This window comes from Parus major, chromosome 2 (assembly GCF_001522545.3).
Source record: "Parus major isolate Abel chromosome 2, Parus_major1.1, whole genome shotgun sequence".
Classification (NCBI taxonomy): domain Eukaryota; kingdom Metazoa; phylum Chordata; class Aves; order Passeriformes; family Paridae; genus Parus; species Parus major.
The window spans coordinates 20,678,659-20,700,567 of record NC_031769.1 but is presented as its reverse complement, the minus strand read 5'-3'; the positions used below and the strand labels follow the sequence as shown (position 1 = coordinate 20,700,567).

The following is a 21,909-nucleotide window of genomic DNA, read 5'->3' as shown; positions in this document are numbered from 1 at the left end:
GCTTCCACATTTTTTTCTCTATCACCTTCTCTTCTCAAGGATTGAAATAAGGTTGACTGACCTATAGTTCTCTGAATCCTCCTAGAAGACAGGTGTTACCATTTGCTTTCTCGCAGTTTTCAGGAACTCTTCCTAATCACCATGAACTTTCAAAGATAATTGAGAAAGGCCTCACATTCTCACTGCCCCTCTCTCAGGACTTTTATGTGTATTCTGTCAGGTTCCTTGGACTTTTTGTGTGTCCATTTTGTTTAAATGTTCCCCTATCCTGATATCTCTCTGCTGAAGATAAATGTTGATAGCTGCAGGTTTCCTCTCTGGTTGCAGATACCTTGGATTACAGTATGCAGATTTTGCCAGTAAAGACAAAGGTGATGGAGGCATTGGGTAAACTCAGCTTTTTCTATGTCCCATTCAGCAGAAGACCCATATTTTCCTTAGTCTTATTTTGGCTGCTGATATACTTACAGAAGCCTTAATGCCCTTTATAGTCCCTTGATAGGCTCAGGTGCTGGTGGGCTTCTACTTTCCAAACTCTCTACATTCCTTGCACTAGGTCAACTGACTCTGCTTCTTTTATGTTTCATAGAATCATAAAGATTGGAAAAGACCTCCAAGATGATGGAGTCCAACCTTTAACCTATCACCATCTTTGTTAAGTTTGAGTTGTACCAAGATGGAAAAACTCCATTTGTCAGGATGGACTGTTCTCGAGTATTAAGGATGATGATCCTGGAGAATCGGTAGTTCTTCTGGGCTGATTCTTCTCTTTTTTCCAGGACTATCTCCCATGGAGCTCTTCCAAACAGATCCCTGTAAAGGGTGTTCTCCTGAGCTCCAGGGCTGTAGCTCTGGTATTTGCCTTGTCCATTCAGCCTCCTTTTAAAAAACTAATTTTCTCTGCAAATATGTAAGGGTGACAAAAAGACAGCACATTTATTGCCTTCTGGAACTCATTTGGCTATGCCATAATTTTTTTCTTTTAAAATATTGAGAACAGCTGAATAGGTATTATCAGAAAATTCAACTTCTCTTTGGGGCTTATACTAGGAAAAAGCAATACTAAAAAATCTGTTTCAAACAACTACATAGGGATAGTCAAATCAGCTACTTAACACAGATAGCATCAAATGAAAGGGAACTATCAATATCTATCTATTTCTATCAATAGTGTTTGAAATGAAAAATTAGGCTTGGTAAATAAGAAGTTTTATATACTTTCACAGTGCTGATCATCTATGAGGTGATATTCAGAAAAATAACTTTTCCTTATCACATTAATTATTTTCCATTTCCAGACTCAAGACATTCTTTGTATTTTATTCTTCAGCACTAGATTCCTCCTCACACAAAATCTTGGCATGTTTCTGTGGCTGTGCATTCAGAAAAAACCCCCGAAAAAAGCCTTATATTTTCAATCCTAAGCAATTAACATTAAGCAGGATTCTGGATATGATTATATGATTTATAAGCATTATCTGTAATGGAGAGAGCAGAATATGTTATATTATTGAAGAAGTAGAGATTAGACATTCAGCTGGATTGGCTAAGGTACAGTAAAGGCATTAACTCTCTTGAAACCTCCTATAAAGGATACCCAGCACTAATGGAAAAATAAAACCTTTCACCTACTATACATGGCTTATTTCATTTTCAGCTTATATCAGCAACAAGAACATCAGAGGACGGTACTTCCTGTGGATTAATGCTTGGCTTGGGTTAATAAACTTGGTTGTGACCACAGCTATCAACTTGCCTCAACCGTTGATTTGGCTCCTGGAAATGCTGGAATACAGGAATAGAGACTATAAAAACCAGAGAGTATTTTCCTGCATTTATGAATTGTGTGTTTGTGTCAAAGGACTTGAAAACAATGACTGTGGTCAACATTGGTCACAGCAGGATTCTTACTTGTACTAACACCTTTGAGATACAAGCAGCTGTCTTTCCTACCTTTTTTATAATTCTCAAGCCAACTGTAAGAAAAAACATTTCTTTACTATGTAATTTTTTAAAATAGTGTGTACTTAAATATTCTGTATTTACTGGAAGCTGCAGCACTTGTGGTTTGAAATTCAAGCTGAGGACTTAGTCATGGCTCAGAGGAAGAAGAAGAAAGAATCTGGTATTTGTGCCAGTGCTTAATGACCAAGAGTGGAGAGCCCAGCCCTAACTACACTGGCCTTTTGTGGTTCCCCTTGTGTTAGAACAAGCAGAACTTGATCTTGTGCTCATTGCTGAGACAGTAGTTTGCAATATTCTGGGAAGCAGGCAAAACATGGCCATCCCCTGTGTTTCCTGGGTGGCAGACACTGATGATGTATTTATTAAAGCTTCTCTCTCTACATGCTTTTGTTTTCTGAATAGATTTTTGAATTAAAGCCTTTATTTTCTTTAAAAGTTGCAAGACAAAAAAGCAGTCAGAAATGAAGGAAAGTGTTCCAAATAAATAATTCAGTGCAGTGTTTTCCAATGTACAATTGAGACCAAAATAATGTGAGAAGTGATAGAAGATCTTTGACAATTTGAAAGACTGTTCTCCAAGCTCCAGTGGAATGCCAATGCTTTCTGCAGGAAACTCAAGCACAAGCTGACCCCCACAAAGCATCTCTAAGGCATGTGGGCATTCAGAGACTACTACACTGAAATTCAGGGACAAATCTGGATCCCAGGGAGGTAGACTGAGGATAGGAGGAACAAAACCGTTAGCAGCTTAAAGACTGGCAGATTATTGCTGTTCTGCAGGTTTGAAGAGTTCAGCTACTGGAGAGAGTCCCCAGAATGACTCTGCTCCATTGCCTCTATGGAGAATTGTTCAGGCTCTTGCAAATCCTTTTTATTTTCTGCTGAGATGTAGCTCAGTCTCCCTAGCTGAAATGCATATACTTCCCCTATGGCAAGCTGCATGCTGTGGTGGTATTTTCACCCCAAGAACTTATGACTTTTGCACATGGAGTTCAGTGCTGTTACAACAATATTGGCACTGCTTGATTAAAATTTGTTTCCCTTCATGTCTGCTGGAGTCTGGCAGAGTAAGCAATACTTTTTAAATACATGCTTTGGGAATTCATTAGCTTGCTTTCTTTGACCATACCTCCCAAAACCTGCTTCCAACAGAGTAGCTTACGTAAATGCTGCGACTAGAGCTCATACAACTACTTCTTCTTAATAATTTGTTTAAAAATGTATGTGTGACTGTACATATGGTCAAAAAGTATTTGTGCTATTTGTAGCAAGAAGATATGTCCACCCAAATATAGCTGTGACCAAAGACAATACTCTGAAAATCAACACATCCTTCTCTTTATCATTATATTCTTGAACTTCACATATTGTATTTTTTACATTCATTTTAACAGCCAATTTGAAGTTATAGAGGCAGCTATTTTATTGTGATTCCAGAAGATGTCAATAAACAGACTATAATGGTTATTAATCTGTTTGTTTCTTCATATACCTAACATTACCTATACTGTAGCACATCTAGGAAGAGTCTCATGTTCTGCTCTTGTTAACACTGAAAATATTTTAAATAAAAATGAAAGAAAACAAAACTAGCCCACACCCAAAAGACCTCCAGTTAGTTCAGCCCCATGGAAATGTCTTCCTTTCTAGCCTTCATTCCACATAAATAATGAAATCCAGTGTAATATTGTATTTTTGGCGACAACCAAAGTTTTGGGTTTTATTTATTTTGTTTTTTCAAATAAAAACAGTTTTTTGATGCAATTGAAAATTTTGCTGATTACTTCCTCCTTTTGTTATTAGATGTGCCTTGAAGGCCAGTGCATCAAATTCTTGGCTTTTAATTCTCAGTCTGAATTAAAATAATCTACTTAAACTTCCATATATGGTTTATATATGGCAATGAATGAGGGCACAAGATCTCTCTCTCACTAATTTTTCTGTTTCCCCACTTCCATCCACACACAGGGAATTAAGGTTGGCTGCAGAATTATTCTTTGAAAATACTAGGCAATCTTCCCTTGACTGAGATGTTTTCCACTGGACACAGAAAGAGGTTCTGTGCTGGAGGATGCTGAAGACAGAAAGTATTATTCCTTGGGGTCATATTCCACTTACAGGTTGAATAATTGCTGCCTTAGTAAAGATGAGAGGAGAAAAAGTGAACAAATAAAGGACCTTACACAAGAGGATCTCCCACCTGTTTCACATCACCTCGACCAGTTCACCTCTGTTCTGAGCTCCAAGCCTCTGCCAACACGTGTGGTCCCACTGCACAGGCTATCTGCATTCTTCCTCTAATGGCCTTTGTGTAGCTGAACCAAATCCTTACCACAAAAGCATTACCTGCCTTAGAGAACTTCTACCACACTAAAGAGGTTCAGAGCTCACCAGTGACAAAATACAGAAATTCTTAACAAAATTTTTCATTAAAACATGCACTCTAACAGTGGTGACAGCTCCAGATTCCAGGCAATGGAGGCAAAGGTGGATGCCAGGACTGGGAGAACTTGTAGTTGATGGTCCAGACCAACAAGGTATTACATCATGGTCTTTGTCATTTTCTATACCCTTCCAGGCCTCTCAATTTCTTTTTATATTCTTGGTGCAGCTTCAGCAGAAGAGAACACCATCATTTTAAAAAGCAGGGATCTGAGGCCTCTTAAGCTGAGTTTGAATTGAATTTGTGTCTTCCAGTCCTGAATTCTCTAGTCATTGGACTGCCAGCTCTTGCTTCTGGCAATTAATATGGAATAAACCAAGTCCTTTTAACTAATTCAATAGGTACACTATAAACTATTACTGGATTCTGTGTCCAGAGAGGGTGAACATATTCCCACTATATCCAAATTTGGGTTCCTATCCTCCTGATAACAGCCCTCATGCACCAACCTGATGGTTAATGCAAGTCACTTTGTCTGAAGTATCTCACTTTCTCCATGTGCTGAACAGGGAGCCTAGGTATTTAAGTTCAGGTTTTGGATACCAGTCTGGGGTCAGGCAGTTAAGATATGAGTGTTGCAGCACCCATCATTGTTAATATGTCAAGCATATATTTCCATTTTTAGGCATCTAAAAAGAAACAGTATCGGTACACATTCAGAAACATTGAGGTAATATTTAACAGAGAAGCCAAAATATGGCATTGGGTACCAAGAGAGCACCCACATGCAGTGGCGCTTCTCTTGCTTTTCAACTTTTTCTGATTAAAACTAGATTTTTCTTCCTTCTAACTATTAAAGTTCATACAATCAGGAGTGCCAAATTCAAATATCTGGAACTGTCAAAAAGTCAAGAGAAACGATACAATTATATTCAATAACATTACAATAAAATACAATAAACTTCAGACTTCTTGGGAACCTGATACATCCTCTGTGGTTTTTGTACATTACTGCCTCCCCTAGTTCTCCCAGAAGGAGATTGGTATCATTATGAGAAATTTTCCATACAGGATGAAATAGTAGCTAAGAAAGTACTGAGTTCCATATCCCACAGTCCATATCCCACAATGTTTTAAGTTCCAAGGAGCTTGGAGCCTGAAGGTTGTCACAAACCAGACAGATTACACAGATTCATCACTTAGAAATGCATTTTCAAAACATATGTTTTACTAGACAACTCCTGAGTCTTATATTAAAAGGTATCCATCCATTCAAAGAATACTAGATCAGATCCCCTTGGGTCTCCCTCAGGTGACTCAGAAATATGATTAGACAAATGGAGACATAATAGAACCCCATCAGAACACAACATAACATAACCATGTACGGTTGTTTCTGTTTTGAATGAATCAGGCTGTTATTTGCCTGATCAGCAAGCCTGAATCCAAAAGTCAGCTTTACTAGAGGGTTCATACTTACAGCCAGACTTTGAAGTTAATCCAAAAAAGTATGTGATTCTTCTTGACCTTTGCACAATGTCTGTCTCTATCTTTGTTGGCTGGTTAGGAAATTTGGGCTGCTTTATTTATTCAAACGTGTCAAATTACTGCACGTCATTTAACTGCTATTTGTTATGGGAGTTTGGGTTTTAAGGTGACATGTTACAACTGTCAAGAGACAAAAGGGTCAGCTGTTGTCAGTTAAACAAAGTGGAAGAGGAAGGAGTCGCTCAGTACATGACAGGTCTTTTGTGGCAACAAAATACACATGTTGGCCCATATAACTTAGATGAAAAACATTCATTATTTCATCCTTGCATAAATCAATCACTTCCAATAAAACCCTTCTCAGGTTTACATTAGCGTATCTATAAGAAGAAAATACATCATGACACTGTGTTCTCGGCTTTAATGAGCACAAAATATTTCTTCTGCAAATCATAATGTCTTCATTTAGATTATAACACAGTTGAGCAATGTTGTATGTCACCATTATTCTGATTTCTTTAGCATATGAAAACTTTTATATTGACTGAATGTGCAAAAGAGGTTGCAATGCTTCTCAAGAGACTTTTACCCTTAGTTTCTTTACAAAAGCATGACAGTGGGGTTCAGTCTGGCCTTTGAACAGTCCTTCCTGGTTCACAATCATGTCATCCTGATTATTTTGACTGCATTTTAATCCTCAGTTTGAATCTGCAGATTTCAGCCTAGTTAACAACAGTTGCAGACTTACTAGAGCAGATTATGCCCTTTTTAGGAAACTATGTTCTACACTCTTTTATGGGATGGCTGTATAACTGTTAATTTTAAAAGGGGCTGTAAAAAGGGAACTGTTTTGAGATGAGTGGAAGAATTACAACCAGACCCTAGGACACTATTTACTGTCTCCAAGTTTGCATGTGAAATAGGGATCATATTATTCTTGCAACTAATTAGACATAAATGGGGGGATGCAACAGCTCTCTGGAAGCTACCTTTTTCTACTTAGGAAAAAATTCTGTTGCTTTGCGTGGAGTTTTTCTGATTCTTAACAAGGCTTGCAAGTTACTATTCAAAGGACACAGAAATGTTTACAGGAAAAAGGTGAAATCACAGCCCATAAAAAGTCCTGTTTGGTTGCAAGGGTATGTAAAGCCAGTGGAGTAAAGAGAAGACGTTCTGGTAGGAGTGTTTCCCATGAGGTCTTCCCACCCAGTGAATCCACAGGACGGCTCATCCATGTCTCTGCCCACAAGCAGGAGCTAAAGGGACTGCAGCACTGGCATTGCCCAGTGTGTTCACACACACCCGTGTCCCAAGGCCCAGTTCTGACCCTTCTCCCCATCCAGATCAGACAGAGAGATGTTTCCAATCAGCTGGATAATGCATCCTCTGAAGATAACTTTCTGTCTTGTCATTGTCTATAGAGGTAGCAACCAGCTTTGGCATCTAACTTTCAGATTACTAATATAACATAAAATGAGTTCCACTGTTCTTGCATTAAATATGCCACTGAATTTCATGTAGTTATACTTGTTCTGAACCTAAGCCAGGCTAACTAAGGTTACACCCCAGAAAAAGATTCTGTTTTTACTAAGAGTCACCCAAAAAAAGAGATTTTGTGTCTTCTGTACCTAGTTTATTTCAATTGTTACACATCTTCTGTCACAGCCAAAAACTCAGGGAAACTGTTTCTCATTAATTTTGTTTAACTTTAATCTCTTACAGATATTTCTTTATATATACTAATCTAGACTTAGGAAAATCCTAATGAGGCTTATTTCCACTGAAATAGCTGTAAATAGCCTAGAAACTTCATCTAAAGATCTGTGCACAGGATTTTTTCACAAGACTTTCTTTTTGCCCCTTACCGAGTTAATTATATTTCACTAGCAGAATTCTGAGGAGGAAGACTTGACTGGATCTGGAATACATCAGGCTCAGTTCCCAGTAAGGAAGGTAGCTAAAGGAGCTTTATCTTTTGCTTGGTGAAGAAAATGATCATGATCCTCTGTGTTATTGCTTGCCCACTGCAGTGTTCAAAATTGTCACACATTGTTCCAGTCAAGGATAATATCTCTGCCTCTCTGCCTGTCTCTGTGTGTTATGAACAGAGAACCAGTGCAGTGAAGTTCTTACCTGAACTTAACAGGGACTGGGCCTGTGTGAGCTTGTCCAGCAGTCTCTTAATGAAATTGGAAAAACTGGAATCCAATTCCCATTCTATTTCCCAACAGGTATGTTTTTTCTATAGCTGTAGAGATGTTTACATACTGTTATTTTCTGTCCTTTGCAAAAGCCTGCACCAGATGATGTCCATCCTAATCCCCAGATTTGAAAGGACAAAGAGACATCCAAGCTGTCATGCTTTTGGGCTTAAATTTGAACCAGACCTTGCCTTTTTTTTTTTGCACTAGCAGATGACTCACTCAGCAAACCTAAATGAGGTACATCCAGTCTAGAGTATCTAGACATATGTAAGATTTGTTAAATACGCTTCCTCTTTAAAGCAAGTTATTTGTGTTAATGGAACTGAAGGACATGAAAGTTTCTTGGGATTGATTGTTCATAGAAAGAAAATGCACTGACAAATCAGGAATTACTTCACTTAGTATCTGAAAAGATGTCCTTTGTTACCAAGCGAGACAGAAATCTCTTTTCTTCATGCAAGGCCAGATAGTGAGGACAGAACTTAAGTGCTCTTCAGTCATAGTGGTCCTATAACAGCTCTTGGAGAAGAAACACAATGTGACCTGGTGTCCTAACAGATAGGTAGAAAACCCTTTAAGTAATTCTTTTGAGCAACCACTGACCTAGTCCTGTATGTCAAGGGAGACCAACTACGTCCCAAAAGTTTGCACCCATTATAGATTTGGAGCAAAGGTGGTTAGCTACTGAGCTGGAATTTAAATTATCCTATCTGCTCTCATTCCTCCAGGAAAGCAAGTGAGGATGAATTTCTTTTGTCTACTTTCATATTTGAGAGAAGGGAGAAATTAACTTAAAAGGTGTGAGGAGCTTAATTTAAAGCTGTAAACTGAAGATCCTCAATTCTTCTCTTGCTAGGGTAAGAGGTACCCTGCATATGAAGAATTCTTCTCCCACATCTATAGGGAATGCAGGAAGGTTCTTGAATTCCAGATAGAGAGACTGGGAAATTCTAAATTCCTTGAGGAAGAAACTGATAACAAATCAGCTTGATCAAGATAGGAGATGCAGGTATTTCTTAATAACAGCAAAATGAATTATAAATTTCTCAGTGTAATTTCCAGTATTATGGGTATGATGACTACACAGTAAATACAAACACACAGCCAGCTGTGAGGTAACAGCTCACAGTAAAATCCCTCTGCCTTACAAAATCATATAATAATTTGGGTTGGAAGGGAACTTTAAAAGTCATCTGCCTGCCATAAGCCTGGTCATCTTCAATTAGTCCAGGCTGCTCAGAGCCCTGTCCAATCTGACCTTGAATGTTTCCAGGGGTGGGGCATCTGCAACCTCTCTGGGCAACCTGTTCCAACATTTCACCCCCCTCATTGTGAAAAACTTCTTTCTTGCATAATCTAAATAGATCTTTTAGCTGAAAACCATTACCCCTTGTCCTATCACAACATGCTAAAAGATTGGTTCCCATCTTTCTCAGAAGACCCTCTTAGCTACTGGAAGGTGCTATAAGCTCTTCCTGTAGCCTTCTCTTCTTCAGGCTAAGCAGTTCCAGCTCTCTCAACCTTTCCTCACAGGAGAAGTGTTTGATTCTTCCAGTCATCTTTGTGGCTCTTTAGCCAGGTCACTTTATGCAGTGTGAATATAATTCTGAGAGCAGAATTTGGAAATGCAAGAATTTACAAATAGAATTTTCATTTTTTTTCCATCGTCTACACTGTCCCTTCTTTTAGTAGTAAGACAGATTGTCACTACTTAAGTGTCATGTATCATATGAGCTTGATGCATACTACTCTTCCCTAGATTAATAGAGAATTATTTTTTAAGCTGGACATAGTGTGTACATGATACACTGTTTAGCTACAAGAAAAGCCTTCCATTGGGAAAAAGGTTATTAATGCAGAACATTTGGGCCAGTCCAGAAAAGCAGAAACAAAGCCAGGAAAGGTACTTAAAAATAATCTTGTAATCTTCAAGTAGGATTCAGGACATAAATTTGGGAAGGAGTGATAGCAAAAAAAAAAAAAAAAAGTAAGCGGCATCCAAAACACCTGGACAGTGAGATGTTATCTTCAAAAAAAGTGTTAGCAGAAAGTATTTACATTTGCCCCATTTAATTAAATAATTTTTATTTTAAAATATCTGGTCAAATAAAATTTATTTTCATATGTGTATAGAAAGAGATGTTTCTGTGCATTACCTCCAGGAATGTTTGTGCCCAGAGCCGGGACCTGATTTTTAGTGCAGCACTCTTTCCTCTTTCCAACTGTCCCACAGCACATGAAATTAGGACACACTTCACATTTGTACAGTTCTGAGTAAAAAGTAAAGGCAAGTCATACTTAGGCTTTGCAAACAAAATAATTTTCAAATGCTATATATAAGCAAAAACAAATCAACTTTTCATTAAAGAGCTAAGTACTTTTTTCCTGTTCTCTATGCATTGTTTATTTATATCCCTAAATTGTTCCCCTTTTCTAACTCTCCTGGTTTTCCCACTGATATTTACATCATAGCAGCCAGAACATTTGCTGAGACTCATTAGTTGCTTTAGTTGAAACTTACTGTCCATGAAATATTTCTGATGAGCAGTGATTTTGGCTCATACACAAGGCTGAAGGCAAAAGCCAAGCACTGCAACTCAAAACTATCTACTCCTAAATCTGCCAGAAGAATGTCACACTAAAGGTTAAAAGCTGACTGGGAGCCACTGAAGAGAATGGGCAGAGTCTCATGGTGTAACCACAGAAATGATGTGGTTGTTTAGGGAAGAAAAAGGAAAAAAAGATCTCATAAAAAATGATTAAATGTTTATGGAAAAAAAAAAATTCTATATACAAATAGGTTTTATCTGAAGAGTTTTGTTTTACTCAGGGGAAGGTTGAGGTTTTAATTGTTTCCTATTTTTATAACAAAGCAGAGAATCCCTCCCATGACAGAAGGCCTTGTGACCTCAGAAGAAAAGCTAAGTTTTCACAAGTAAGTATATTCCCTAGTGAGAGTGAGAATGCACTACCAATACCCAATCTTCAGGAAATGAGATGAGGATGCATCTAACAGATCTGAAAACACCCTTAAGGAATCCTGTATCTTTACAGACAGCTTTCCCCACAAATCTCTGTCTTATTGGAGGATAAGCAGCTGTATGCTTAATTGCCGCTTTCTATATCTGCCTGTAAATGAAATTGTAAACCCTGGAACTTGCAAATATAAACTTTTTCTTTAAAATGAATATTTTAAAGTATCTGTTTATTTGGCTTTAAACATCCTCCAAACAGATTTATTAATCTGCAGGAAGGAGAAGACTTGTTTTCATTAATCATAGTGGCCAAAACACACATTAGCAAAATAAATCATTAGTATGCAAAAAAGTCTATTTTTGGCTGACATTTTAGGACCTGAGCACGTACTTCTGTTTTTCTTAGTAATGCATTTAGCCTGTAGTGATTTTCAGAACAATGTAACATTGGAACTAATGGAAAAGAAACCAAATGTTTAACAGTTCAACAGTATAAACAGAATAAGAGGTTCTCAGACCATTTTGTCTCTCTGTGAAAATTCTTTGATGAAAATGAAAATAACATAAAATTTCCACAAAATATTTCACTTTTTAACAAAGAATTATCTTTGTCTGATCAGTCTTTTCCAGAGTAACATTCATTTTCCATATATACTTCAAATGTGTAAAATAAATTTAAAAAAAATATGCATCAGCAGTAACTAATGCTGAAGGCACCCAGAACTGGGAAACCTTCTAACTGAATTAATGACCCTGCTTTTTCATGCTCACCCTGGAAAAGCCTTGCTACGTAACCAGTGGTAAGCTCTGCATCCAATCCTATCCTAATTTGTACTAATCAAAAGCATATTTTGCTAGAAGATTGCTCATCAAAGTGCCAATTTCATATTACTGAGTACCCCACTAAATATGTTTGATCCACCTACATCAATCTGCTGAAAATTCTCTGCTTAATATTTTAAATTGCAGACACACTGCATACTTCAGAACTTTGTTAACCACTTCCAGTTGCTGCAGTCATTTTTATGTTGGCAGCCTATGAGCCTAGTCACTCAGAAAGATGAATGAAAATTAAGATATCACTGAAGAATGGACTAAATGTTCTGTGATATTGACTGGCATGTCTTTGAAAGTCCTCTCATTCAGACCCGGTGGAATCAGATTCTTCCTAGGGTACTGGATTGATGAATGAATGGCACAGAAATCAACTGTGATTATTGTTTCAAATGGGTTGATCTATGATTTTGTTCTTAATAATGTTAAAGTTTTCATTACTTTCAGATTCTCTTTTCCTGTTATAAAAATTGCCAAATTAACTTTCAGAATCAATAATTATTCTATTACTCCAGAAGACTTAGTTTTGTGAGGCTCTTTGCTTCCAAATTCTAGTGAGGTCAAGGAATTCAAGTGCGAGTTTGCAGTAAACAGCTTGACAAGAGACTGGACAGCATGAAAGAAACTCTGCCCAAGGTTCATAAAAATAGATTGAAAGCACTGACTGTGTGAATCCCTTGACTGATCTCAAGGTCACTGAATTTGCATGTTGCCTGTAGCCAAGGGCAGCTGACCCCTACAGTGCTGAAGTATGCTAAGGATGGCACTTTGAATGCAGATGTGGAAAAAAAAACTTCTGAAAATAAAGCCAAGTCCAAATACTCAGGTACCAGACTGTGAAATCAAAACTATTTTCCTAGGAGAGACAGCATTGCTATTGCTCCAGCATTGTCTGGATTGTTAAAAATATGATAACTGTCCCATTTGCCTTGCCTGTAGCAAGTCTCACCTTTCCCTGCACAGTCCCCATACATAGCTTTTAGATAGCTCACCAATATTTTTGCAGAGTTTTTCCTGTGAGGTTCTGCCACTGTGACATCTCTTCTCCTGATGTAATGAGAAATTGTGGAATTATATAAAAAAGCAGAAAGTTCAGGAGTGTCTTGTGGAACAGCAAACTGCAAAGAGAGAAATGGGAATGGAAATGACATACACATAGAACAATTGTAACAGATTTCTTCCTGTCTCAGAGGTGCTGAAGTTTGGATTAACAGTGTTTTTTCAATTGAACAGCACAATCATGAGAATACACTGTCTTCAGCTAGGAGCACGGTGAGTAATAGCACAGCAAAATATTGTGCAGCCATAGGAATTACAGCAGACATTTTTCTCCACTTTTTACTGATGTAATTTTGTTGCTTTAATTCTGTTAGACTCTCAGGAGTAAATTCTGATATAGATAACAGGATAAATTCAGAGTTGTTGCACAGTAGTTTAGTCATTAGTTCAGACCAGAATCTGCCTAATGAAATATAATCATTTTATCTGTTTTAGAAAAATAAGGAAGTACGACTTCAAACAACACAATTTTGATCATATAAAAAATATGTTACAGATTTGTTTTGCTAACAGCTCAACTATGTATAATGCAACAGCTTATTCATTTTTAATCTCAGATTAAATTGCATTCTCTTCAGCTTTGTATTTACAGATTTTTGTTCTCCAATTGAAAAATACTTTTTGTTGGCAGTTTGTCTTTAATTTCTATACAGAGCATTTATGGCTTCTTTTATGAAGCCTTAAATAACTCCTAGAGCCAACTGCTACAGAAGGAAAGATACATTTTAATTCATAACAATCCAATCATGTAAAATCAAAATATACATGGAAGTTTACAGTAAGATCTCAACAGGAACTCAACTAAATATAGCCAAAGCTATTCCTTAAGGACATCAAATTATAAAGCACTACATCAGATCTCTATTATCAGTCCCTTTAACCTCTAAAGACAAAATATCTTAAACAAAATCCTAAAGAAAATGTTCGCAATTTTAATAAATGTTGTAGCACTAAAGGGAAGAGAATAGCAATAAACACACAAAACCTTCCACACACTAATGCTGTGTAGTACTAGATTTGCAAAATTTGTGTCATTTATCTGATTAAAATTTTAATGCTATAAAAAGAACATAAACATCTGACATTGTCTGAGATCTTCAGTCAAAAGCATCCTACAAAAGGAAAGATAATATAATTCATTAACTGTTGAAAACCCATGAAAAATAAAATAATCCTCTTTTTTCCCTTTTTTTTTCCTGTTGCTTCATGAGGTTAGCACTGTTTATTTGCAATAAGGGAGCCTTTAAGTAGCTAGTAAATATCTCCCTCTCAATGTGGTAACGTGCAAACTCTCCTTCTGGAATTCTTCCACCAGCACATAGACTTCTTTAATGATGACAAATTAAAAAAATAACCCACAATATAGTACAATGCCTGCAAAGAAGCCCTCAATATATTATCACAATGGATATATATGTAGATCAATTTAAATATTAGAAGATTTTTCTTTTTTCATAGATCCTAGAGTGTTAACATCTTAGCAGTGAATTGTTTCAGCAAGGGTTCGATAACAGCCCTTTGTGGTTAAGGGAAAACACGTGTCTCCTGCAACCATTTAAAAGCAGAATTTGTCCAGTGGCCTAGATGTCCAGGTTAAAGATATTATTTTATTCCTCTTGAGCTGGTCACATGGAATTGCTCAACTGTACAATCTGTCTCTGTAGCTATTTTATATGCCACATATTTAGCACACAATACTTTGTCTTAGAAGATCTCTCTCCCTTTAACTACAGTGGATTGTCTCAGTTTCCCTGCCATGGAAAACTGTACTGCTTTCTGCTATAATTTCTAAAGTCCCCTGCCTCTCTGCCACTACTGTCCACCCTGGAGCAGCCAGGGAGACAGGGGAGATAGATTAGCTTGTCAAAGAAGAACCTAAAAACGAGCTCTTTCCCTTTGCTGAGATGGCAGTTACAGCTTTATTTCTTGGGATCCTTCAGGGTGAGGTTGCAGGAGGGAAAGAGGAAGAGGTATCGATAAGCAGTCCTTTTTGAAGACAGGGGGAAAGGGGTGGAGGAATTTACACAACCAATAAGGGGAACTGGGGAGAACAAGATAACGGAAAGAAACTTACAATTCTACATTTTCAGGGGTACATTTTTTGGGTCATACCATTTTTCCTAACTGCATTACAACAGCTTTCTTCTCCTGAGCATTATTACTTTGAGCAGGTTTCCAGACCCCTCCAGTTCCTCACTTCTCATTTCAAAACCCTGTTTTGCATTTCTCATTTTCTAGCCAGGCCTTTGTTGTATTGTGTAACTCCTTCAGAAATGTTCTGGAAGAGGACATTTTTACACAAAGATTACATATTCTATTCTATTCTATTCTATTCTATTCTATTCTATTCTATTCTATTCTATTCTATTCTATTCTATTCTATTCTATTCTATTCCATTCTGCATATTTTATGTATATTATCATCATCAATATTATATATTATATATTGTATTACTATACATAAAATTATACAAGAGAGGTTGGTGACTATTCAAGAGCAATGCATTGGATGGTATTACTTTGTCCCAAGACCAAGCTCTAAACACAGTAGTAAGTTTCGCAGCATGAGGAGACAGTGCCTCTGGAAGGGGTTAGCTCCTGACACTCATGTTGGATGTACCTTATACATGTGATAGATTTTTGCTGCTTTCACTGCTTCCCTGACAGATGCCTCACTCGTGGGAATGCAGTGATCAGCTATTGAGAATGTGCCATGTGTTTTTGTGTATTCTACCACAGTGGTATGGGTTTCATAAAAATGCTTTTTGCCATCAGTCTGCGAGAAAAAAAACCACATCAGGAATATGTTCTCAAGCCAAAAGGCAATCTAACTGGGCCCTCTTCTCATCACAGCTGCCTTTAGGAAGAATAAGAAGGAAGTAAGAATGGGGCATGCATACAAAACAGTCTTCTAATAATTTTCAGCTTCCAAATGTTTTCAGATCAGGGACTTCCTTATCTATATGAATTTTTTGTTCATTTACTAATCTTCAGTGGCCTCCTCTTTTGGGAATTTGTTTACTTTCCTCTTAGAATCCTGTAAACTTTTAACCCTGACTGCTTCCTTTTGTCCACATGTTCCAGATACCTGAGACCTGCCACCATGAACCATCACTTCCTTTTGCTTGTTTTGAATCTGTCTCTCCAGGCTTCATTAGATGTTCCAGTTCTTGTGCAGGAAGAGACAGAGAACAGTCAATCCACACCCACGCTCTTCCTGCCACTACTCATTTTGAAGATCATATTTGTGCGTAGTCACCTCTTTTCTAGATTGAAGTGTCCTAGTGTACTGAGTTCTGAGTTTTTCTGCACTGGAATTCATTCTCTATCTTTGATAAGTACTTTTGCTCCTTTTTGCACCTTTTTCAAGATTCATAATTTTATCATCCTTTCCCATCCCCCATTGCCTTCACAGAAAGATAAGCTACAGAAAAGTCCCTAAACAAAGTATTCCCATGACTTTGTGGACTAGACAACAATGCTCAAAGAAAACCTTTTTACAAGACAAGAAAATCAGCAGTGGGGAGGAATATACTGCTTTGATTGAAACAGAACAATCTGAGTAATTGCAAAGGGGAAACGTGTCAGTGCCCTAAGAGAGGTAGGTTCAGATACTCAAGAGAAGTCAGGCATTTAATGTCCTTAGCCTTATTTGGAAATTTGAACTAAGTAAGCATCTTGTTGTTTATACAAAACTTGAAGGAGCGTGTCTCTGCTTTCTGTTGCCATCTGAAGTAATAGATAAGCATTACATATTTGAAACCTGATTTGTGTATTCATGCTGTTCAATGCTTTGAAAAACTGAAATAAGGAAAGGATATTTAACTTCTTGCCGTAATGACTGTGCATCTAAAGCCATATTCCGTCACAGCACATGGACCATTACTACAGGAAAATTTCTCACAAGCTTCACAAGAATTTAGTCTTTTTGTGTAACAGATACAATCATTCTCAAGTAGGAGAAGGAAGAACATACTAAAAAATAAAATAAATAAAGTAAAAATATATACATTGCTTGATAATATCAGCAAGAACTGTGGCAGTATTCTACCCAGCTTCTTAATTCAATCTTAAACAGAATACAGTGGCTAGGGTGGGAGGATGCTGAACTCCTTTTTATGTACTTGCAACCTGATCTGATCAGTGAGTTTGAAAAGCTAGGCTTGCAAGTACAAATGCAGCACCTTAGCTTCTTCCTCCTCACCACTTTTGAAAAAAGGGTGAAAATTAGGTAGAAAAGATATGTAGAAAAAAATCCCTGTCTCCAATCTTGCTGTACTTTGGGTATAAAATGGACAGACACTTTCTATCTTCTGTTTCCTATCACTCATTTGCTTTTTCTTTCTCTAAAGAAACTAAAAGTGGAGTTCCAATGCCTCTGGTCTCCTGGGTGAAACACAAAACTCTAGCCATACTGTATTTGGTAGACATCAATTTTTCTTTACTCTTTTAATGTACTGTAGGTCTGTTTAAATTAAAGACTTGACTTGTAGCTCCTTAGGTTGTGAACACTCCTCATCACAAAAAAATTTGTCTCCCCTTTCATTGAAAATACTGAACTCAAACCCCTTCTGATATGCAAAAGATGTAGAGCATTTTTAGCACTTGTAATGCAGCTCTCCCTGAAAGATGTTTAACAGGCTACTGCTTAAACATGAGAAGTGTTGTTGTTTACTCCAGAAATGTCTGGAATCCATCATGCTTAATAAATTGGATACCTTATTGTTGAGGGGATAATAGTAGAGCTGTGTTTTGCCTAATCTTCTGACTCTGAGCCAAACCAAGCTCTTTTTGAGGGGATCTGCCATCACAAACATAGATCTTAAAACAGGAAATTGTCCAAGCAGCCAGGGATCAGATTAGGAAAAACCAAAACCCTAAGAAAATTAAATGTGGCCAGGGATGTTAAAAACAATATGAAAAGCTTCTATGGATACTCAAACAAAGATAAGGGAAAATAAAAGTTTTCTCCAGAAGGAAACAAGAGACCTGGTTACCCAGGATGCAGAGAAGGCTGAGGTACTCAATGACTTTTTTTGCCTCAGTCTTCACTGGCAAATACTCCAGGCACACTGCCCAAATCACAGAAGGGAGAATTAAGAACTGCCTGCTGTAGAATGTCAGGTTTAAGAACATCTAAAGCATCTGGAGGTTCACATGTCCATGAGCACTTGATGAGGTGCATCTATTGGACCTGAGGGAACTGGCAGATAAACTGGCTATGCCACTGTCCATATCTGAAAAGCTGTGGCAGTCTCACTGACTGGAAAAGAGGCAACTCCCTATTCTAAAAATGGTGAAAAAGGAAATCCTGCAGAACTACAGACCAGTCAGTCTCACTTCTCTGCCAAGCTCAGTCATGGGGCAGAGCTTTCTGGAAACTGCTTAGGCACATATTAAACGAGGAGGCAATACGGCTTCACTAAAGGCAAATTGTGCCTGACACATTTGTGGCCCTCTATGGTGGGGTCACAGTGTTGGGGGATAAGGGAAGAACAGCTGACTTAATGTACTTGCACCTAGACAAAGCATCTGCCACAGCTCCAGATGACATCCTGGTTTATGTGCTCGAAAGACATGGATTTGACAAAGCACTCAGGGGATCATGAATGGGCTGTGTGATCACATTCCACAAGGAATTGTGGTCAGTGGCTTAATGTCCAGTTGGAGACAGGTGATGTGTGGTGTTCCTCAGTGGTTGGTATTGGGACCTTTTCAAAATCTCTGTTATAATCATCATCAACAGCAGTATTGAGTACACCCTTTATGTCATATAAAGAGTAAAGAAACCAAATATGTACTGAGCAACACAACACTCACATTAGAAATGTTATAGACTATCTATAGCATGCTTCTTGCTCAGGAAAATGATCTTGGACTGTTAAAAATTCCTAAGAAAGTTCCATCCATTGTGAATTGGAGGGAAAAAAAACCAATCAAAATGCAGAAAAGGATGGAAATAAAATACTTACCTTTATTTGCATTGTATTAATAGGAGAGCTTGTTTGACAGTTCAATGGTCCATGTGTCTGAATGTGAAGAATATAAAGAAGAAATTCTTCTCTACTGGACACAGGCCAACCAACGTGGAGAACTGTATTGTTGATGGCACTTGGTCCTATATTGTGCAGCTGTTGAAGAAATATGATCAGTACTTTTCAAGGCAGTAAATAACAATAAAAAACACTGCAACAACCATTCAGATATTTTAAAATTCTTAGTGGACACAGCCTTGAAATATTTAGGGAAGGATATATAGATTATTAGTATCATTTTATTGATACAGAATCTGTGGCAGGTTGGAGAGAAGAACCTCTCCACATTAGTCACAAGGCCAATGGCAAATCTGAGAGAACAGTCTTTTGTCTGAGTCTGTATTCAAGAAATCCATAACCTTTCCCATTTTTTCCTACATATGAAGAGTTTAAATTATCTAAAAAAGAATAAAAAAATCCCAACCCAAAACCACTAGCAAATAAACCCCATCGAAATATGAACAATGAAACATAACAGATCATACTTGAAAATAGTAATCAAAACTTCAGAATACATACAAATCACATTACAGGGCACAAGAAGGTAGAGCAGAACTTTAACTAGCTTCTTTGGTTAAGAACTGTATTTTCAACACTTTCAATCTAAATTTACTCAAAAGAAGTAAAGGAACTACTTTTCCTAAATTAATATCCCAGGATGTAATTTTTTTCTGGGGAAAATGAGCAAAGATAGAAATAAGAAAAGGTTTTAAATCTAGGCTTTTAAAATAGTTTCCTTATATCAGTTTACAGTTTGAAAATAACTGATGACAACAGGAGTCTGGACATGAGTTGTCACTGAACATGAAGAGTTAAAAAAGCTGAACACCATTGACTTTACACAAAGTTTGTAGAGATGTGAGAACCTTCTTTTTTTTTTTTTAATTTACAGAATTTTTGTGACTGATGGCCTTCAGTTACAGCTAAATGAAAAGCCTTCCAATCTTACATCTTCTGGGAGACTGCTTGGTCTTTTTTATGCTTTTCTGATATAAACCATGTAAGTGGTTTCCTTAGTAACTGTAACTGATCACTGTAATTATTTTAATATATTTGAAGTCACAAATACAGTTTCACAAACAACCCAAATGCTTGAGACAGGATGATTTGTTAAGTATTTTTCAGTTTAGAGAAATATGAGGATGTTAAGATGAGGAATTCACAAATGATAATTTGTATTTTACAGTTGTATTCACTACACTTTAGTATGTCATGCAAATTGTAATCTTACACTGCTGATTAAGCTCAGTTGCTTATGTTTTCTTGAGTGCAAGTTTGTGAATTATAACCATATGTGAAGCCCTCTGTTTTACCCTCTAGAATAAAGGCCATCCATCAGATTCTAAGGATGGCTTCTATTCCATGCAGTTCACACAATACCCTTTTTCTAAGCTGAACTCTTTTAATTGACAAATCATCCATAGGAAAAATCCAACAAAGATAGAAGGTAAAAATATGTGTACTTCAAACATTAAGAGTTATTTTCAACAGAAAATTTTCTGATGTAACAAATTACATGCATGTCTACGTTATTTTTTCAGTTAGCTAAATGTCAAAGAAAACATTTTTTTCCAGCGCACAGCATGCACAGCTTCTACTGAGAAGATATTTGACATTGATTATAAGGAACTTTTAAGGACTGTTTTTAATTCTTGTCAAACACCCAAAATGTTTATAAATCCCTTAAATATCTAAGACAAACTCCTAGCATAAACTGATATCTCCTCCACTCACATGAACAGATAATGGGGTTGTGAATTCCCAGATTAAATTTGGGTCATGTGCTAAAGTCAGAGTATTTACATTTGTGGCGTTATCTAGCTACAGATAAAGACAATAAACCAAACTCATCAGGAATTCAGTGGGGGCAGTGTGAGGTCCTGAGTCAACATATGTAATTTTTACCTCATAGATGTGTTCTACTAAAGGACCAACTTCTTCTTCTTTCGTAGGTTCATCTTTGGGTTCCCAGTTGTGAAGTGGAAAAATGATTGTTGGGGGGTGGGACACTCTGTAATATACAAACCAGGTTAAAACAGTAACTGTTACCAGTGACTGATTGCATTAGTTTTAGAAAAAAATGATGACCACTACAAAAAACTGTGCTCTCAAAGGCTTGTTACTTGGACACATTAATTACAATTAGGTGAGGTGAATAATACAATGTCTCCATAAAATACTACCCAATCCTTGCAAATGCCTGAGGGTGCGCATTTAGTGTCATGCTTCCTGTAATGGATTGTCCTTTCCAGAAAAAGGTGTAGCTCTGTTTGGAGAGAGGAATCCAATCTGTTGGGCATTTATATCATTCTCACTGATGAGATACCTGAATACACTATCCACAAAACTAGAGTAAATAAATGTATTTTTCTATTTCCATTTAAAGCCTGTAGGTATTTAATGCTATGCATCTTTCTTCCTAGAATACACTTTTATAGATTTCTTTAACTGTTCTGACTGTAAATTTCTATAACATCTCTTATTATTCCTTTAAAATCCTTGCAAGGTAGCTTATCTCATCTTACAGATGGGAAACAGAGATACAGTGACTTCCATAAAATCATGATGAAAACTGGTGTAGTGAGAAACAGAATTTGGGACTGGAGTCTACAAGAGTGCTCCAGGCTTTCCAACTGCTTTGCAAAGTGGCACTTAAAGCATTCCCTGAAATATTGTTGCAACTTGCAACACATAAATAAAACATAAACAAAGAAAACTGTGACTTAATATTTGACATCTTTCCAGCTGCTTTTTTTTTTTTCCTTTTCTTCTCTATCTGACCTTAAGAATTTAGTTAACGTTTTCATTCAAATCACGAACACCTAATTTCCCATAAAATTGGAATTTCATCACACTGCTCCCATTCAGATGCCAACTAAACCTCACTCAGGTGTTCAGAAGTTGGGAAACCAGATCCCAAGAATTTCTTCTAGCATGATAAGTTAGTTCTGGCACTGCATGTAGCT

The 21,909-nt window shown here is 37.1% G+C and overlaps 1 protein-coding gene across 1 annotated transcript in view; it reads right to left on the bottom strand.

The window, feature by feature from the left end:
- The window catches only part of ITGA8 (integrin subunit alpha 8), a 110,661-nt gene that overhangs the window by 16,502 nt on the left and 72,250 nt on the right, over positions 1-21,909 (bottom strand). The window contains exons 24-27 of the mRNA XM_015620050.2: positions 20,849-20,954; positions 18,881-19,039; positions 12,842-12,967; positions 10,197-10,310 (exon numbers count right to left, since the gene is read on the bottom strand). Of these exons, the coding sequence (XP_015475536.1) occupies positions 10,197-10,310; positions 12,842-12,967; positions 18,881-19,039; positions 20,849-20,954 (505 nt within the window). The remainder of the gene's footprint in view (positions 1-10,196; positions 10,311-12,841; positions 12,968-18,880; positions 19,040-20,848; positions 20,955-21,909) is intronic.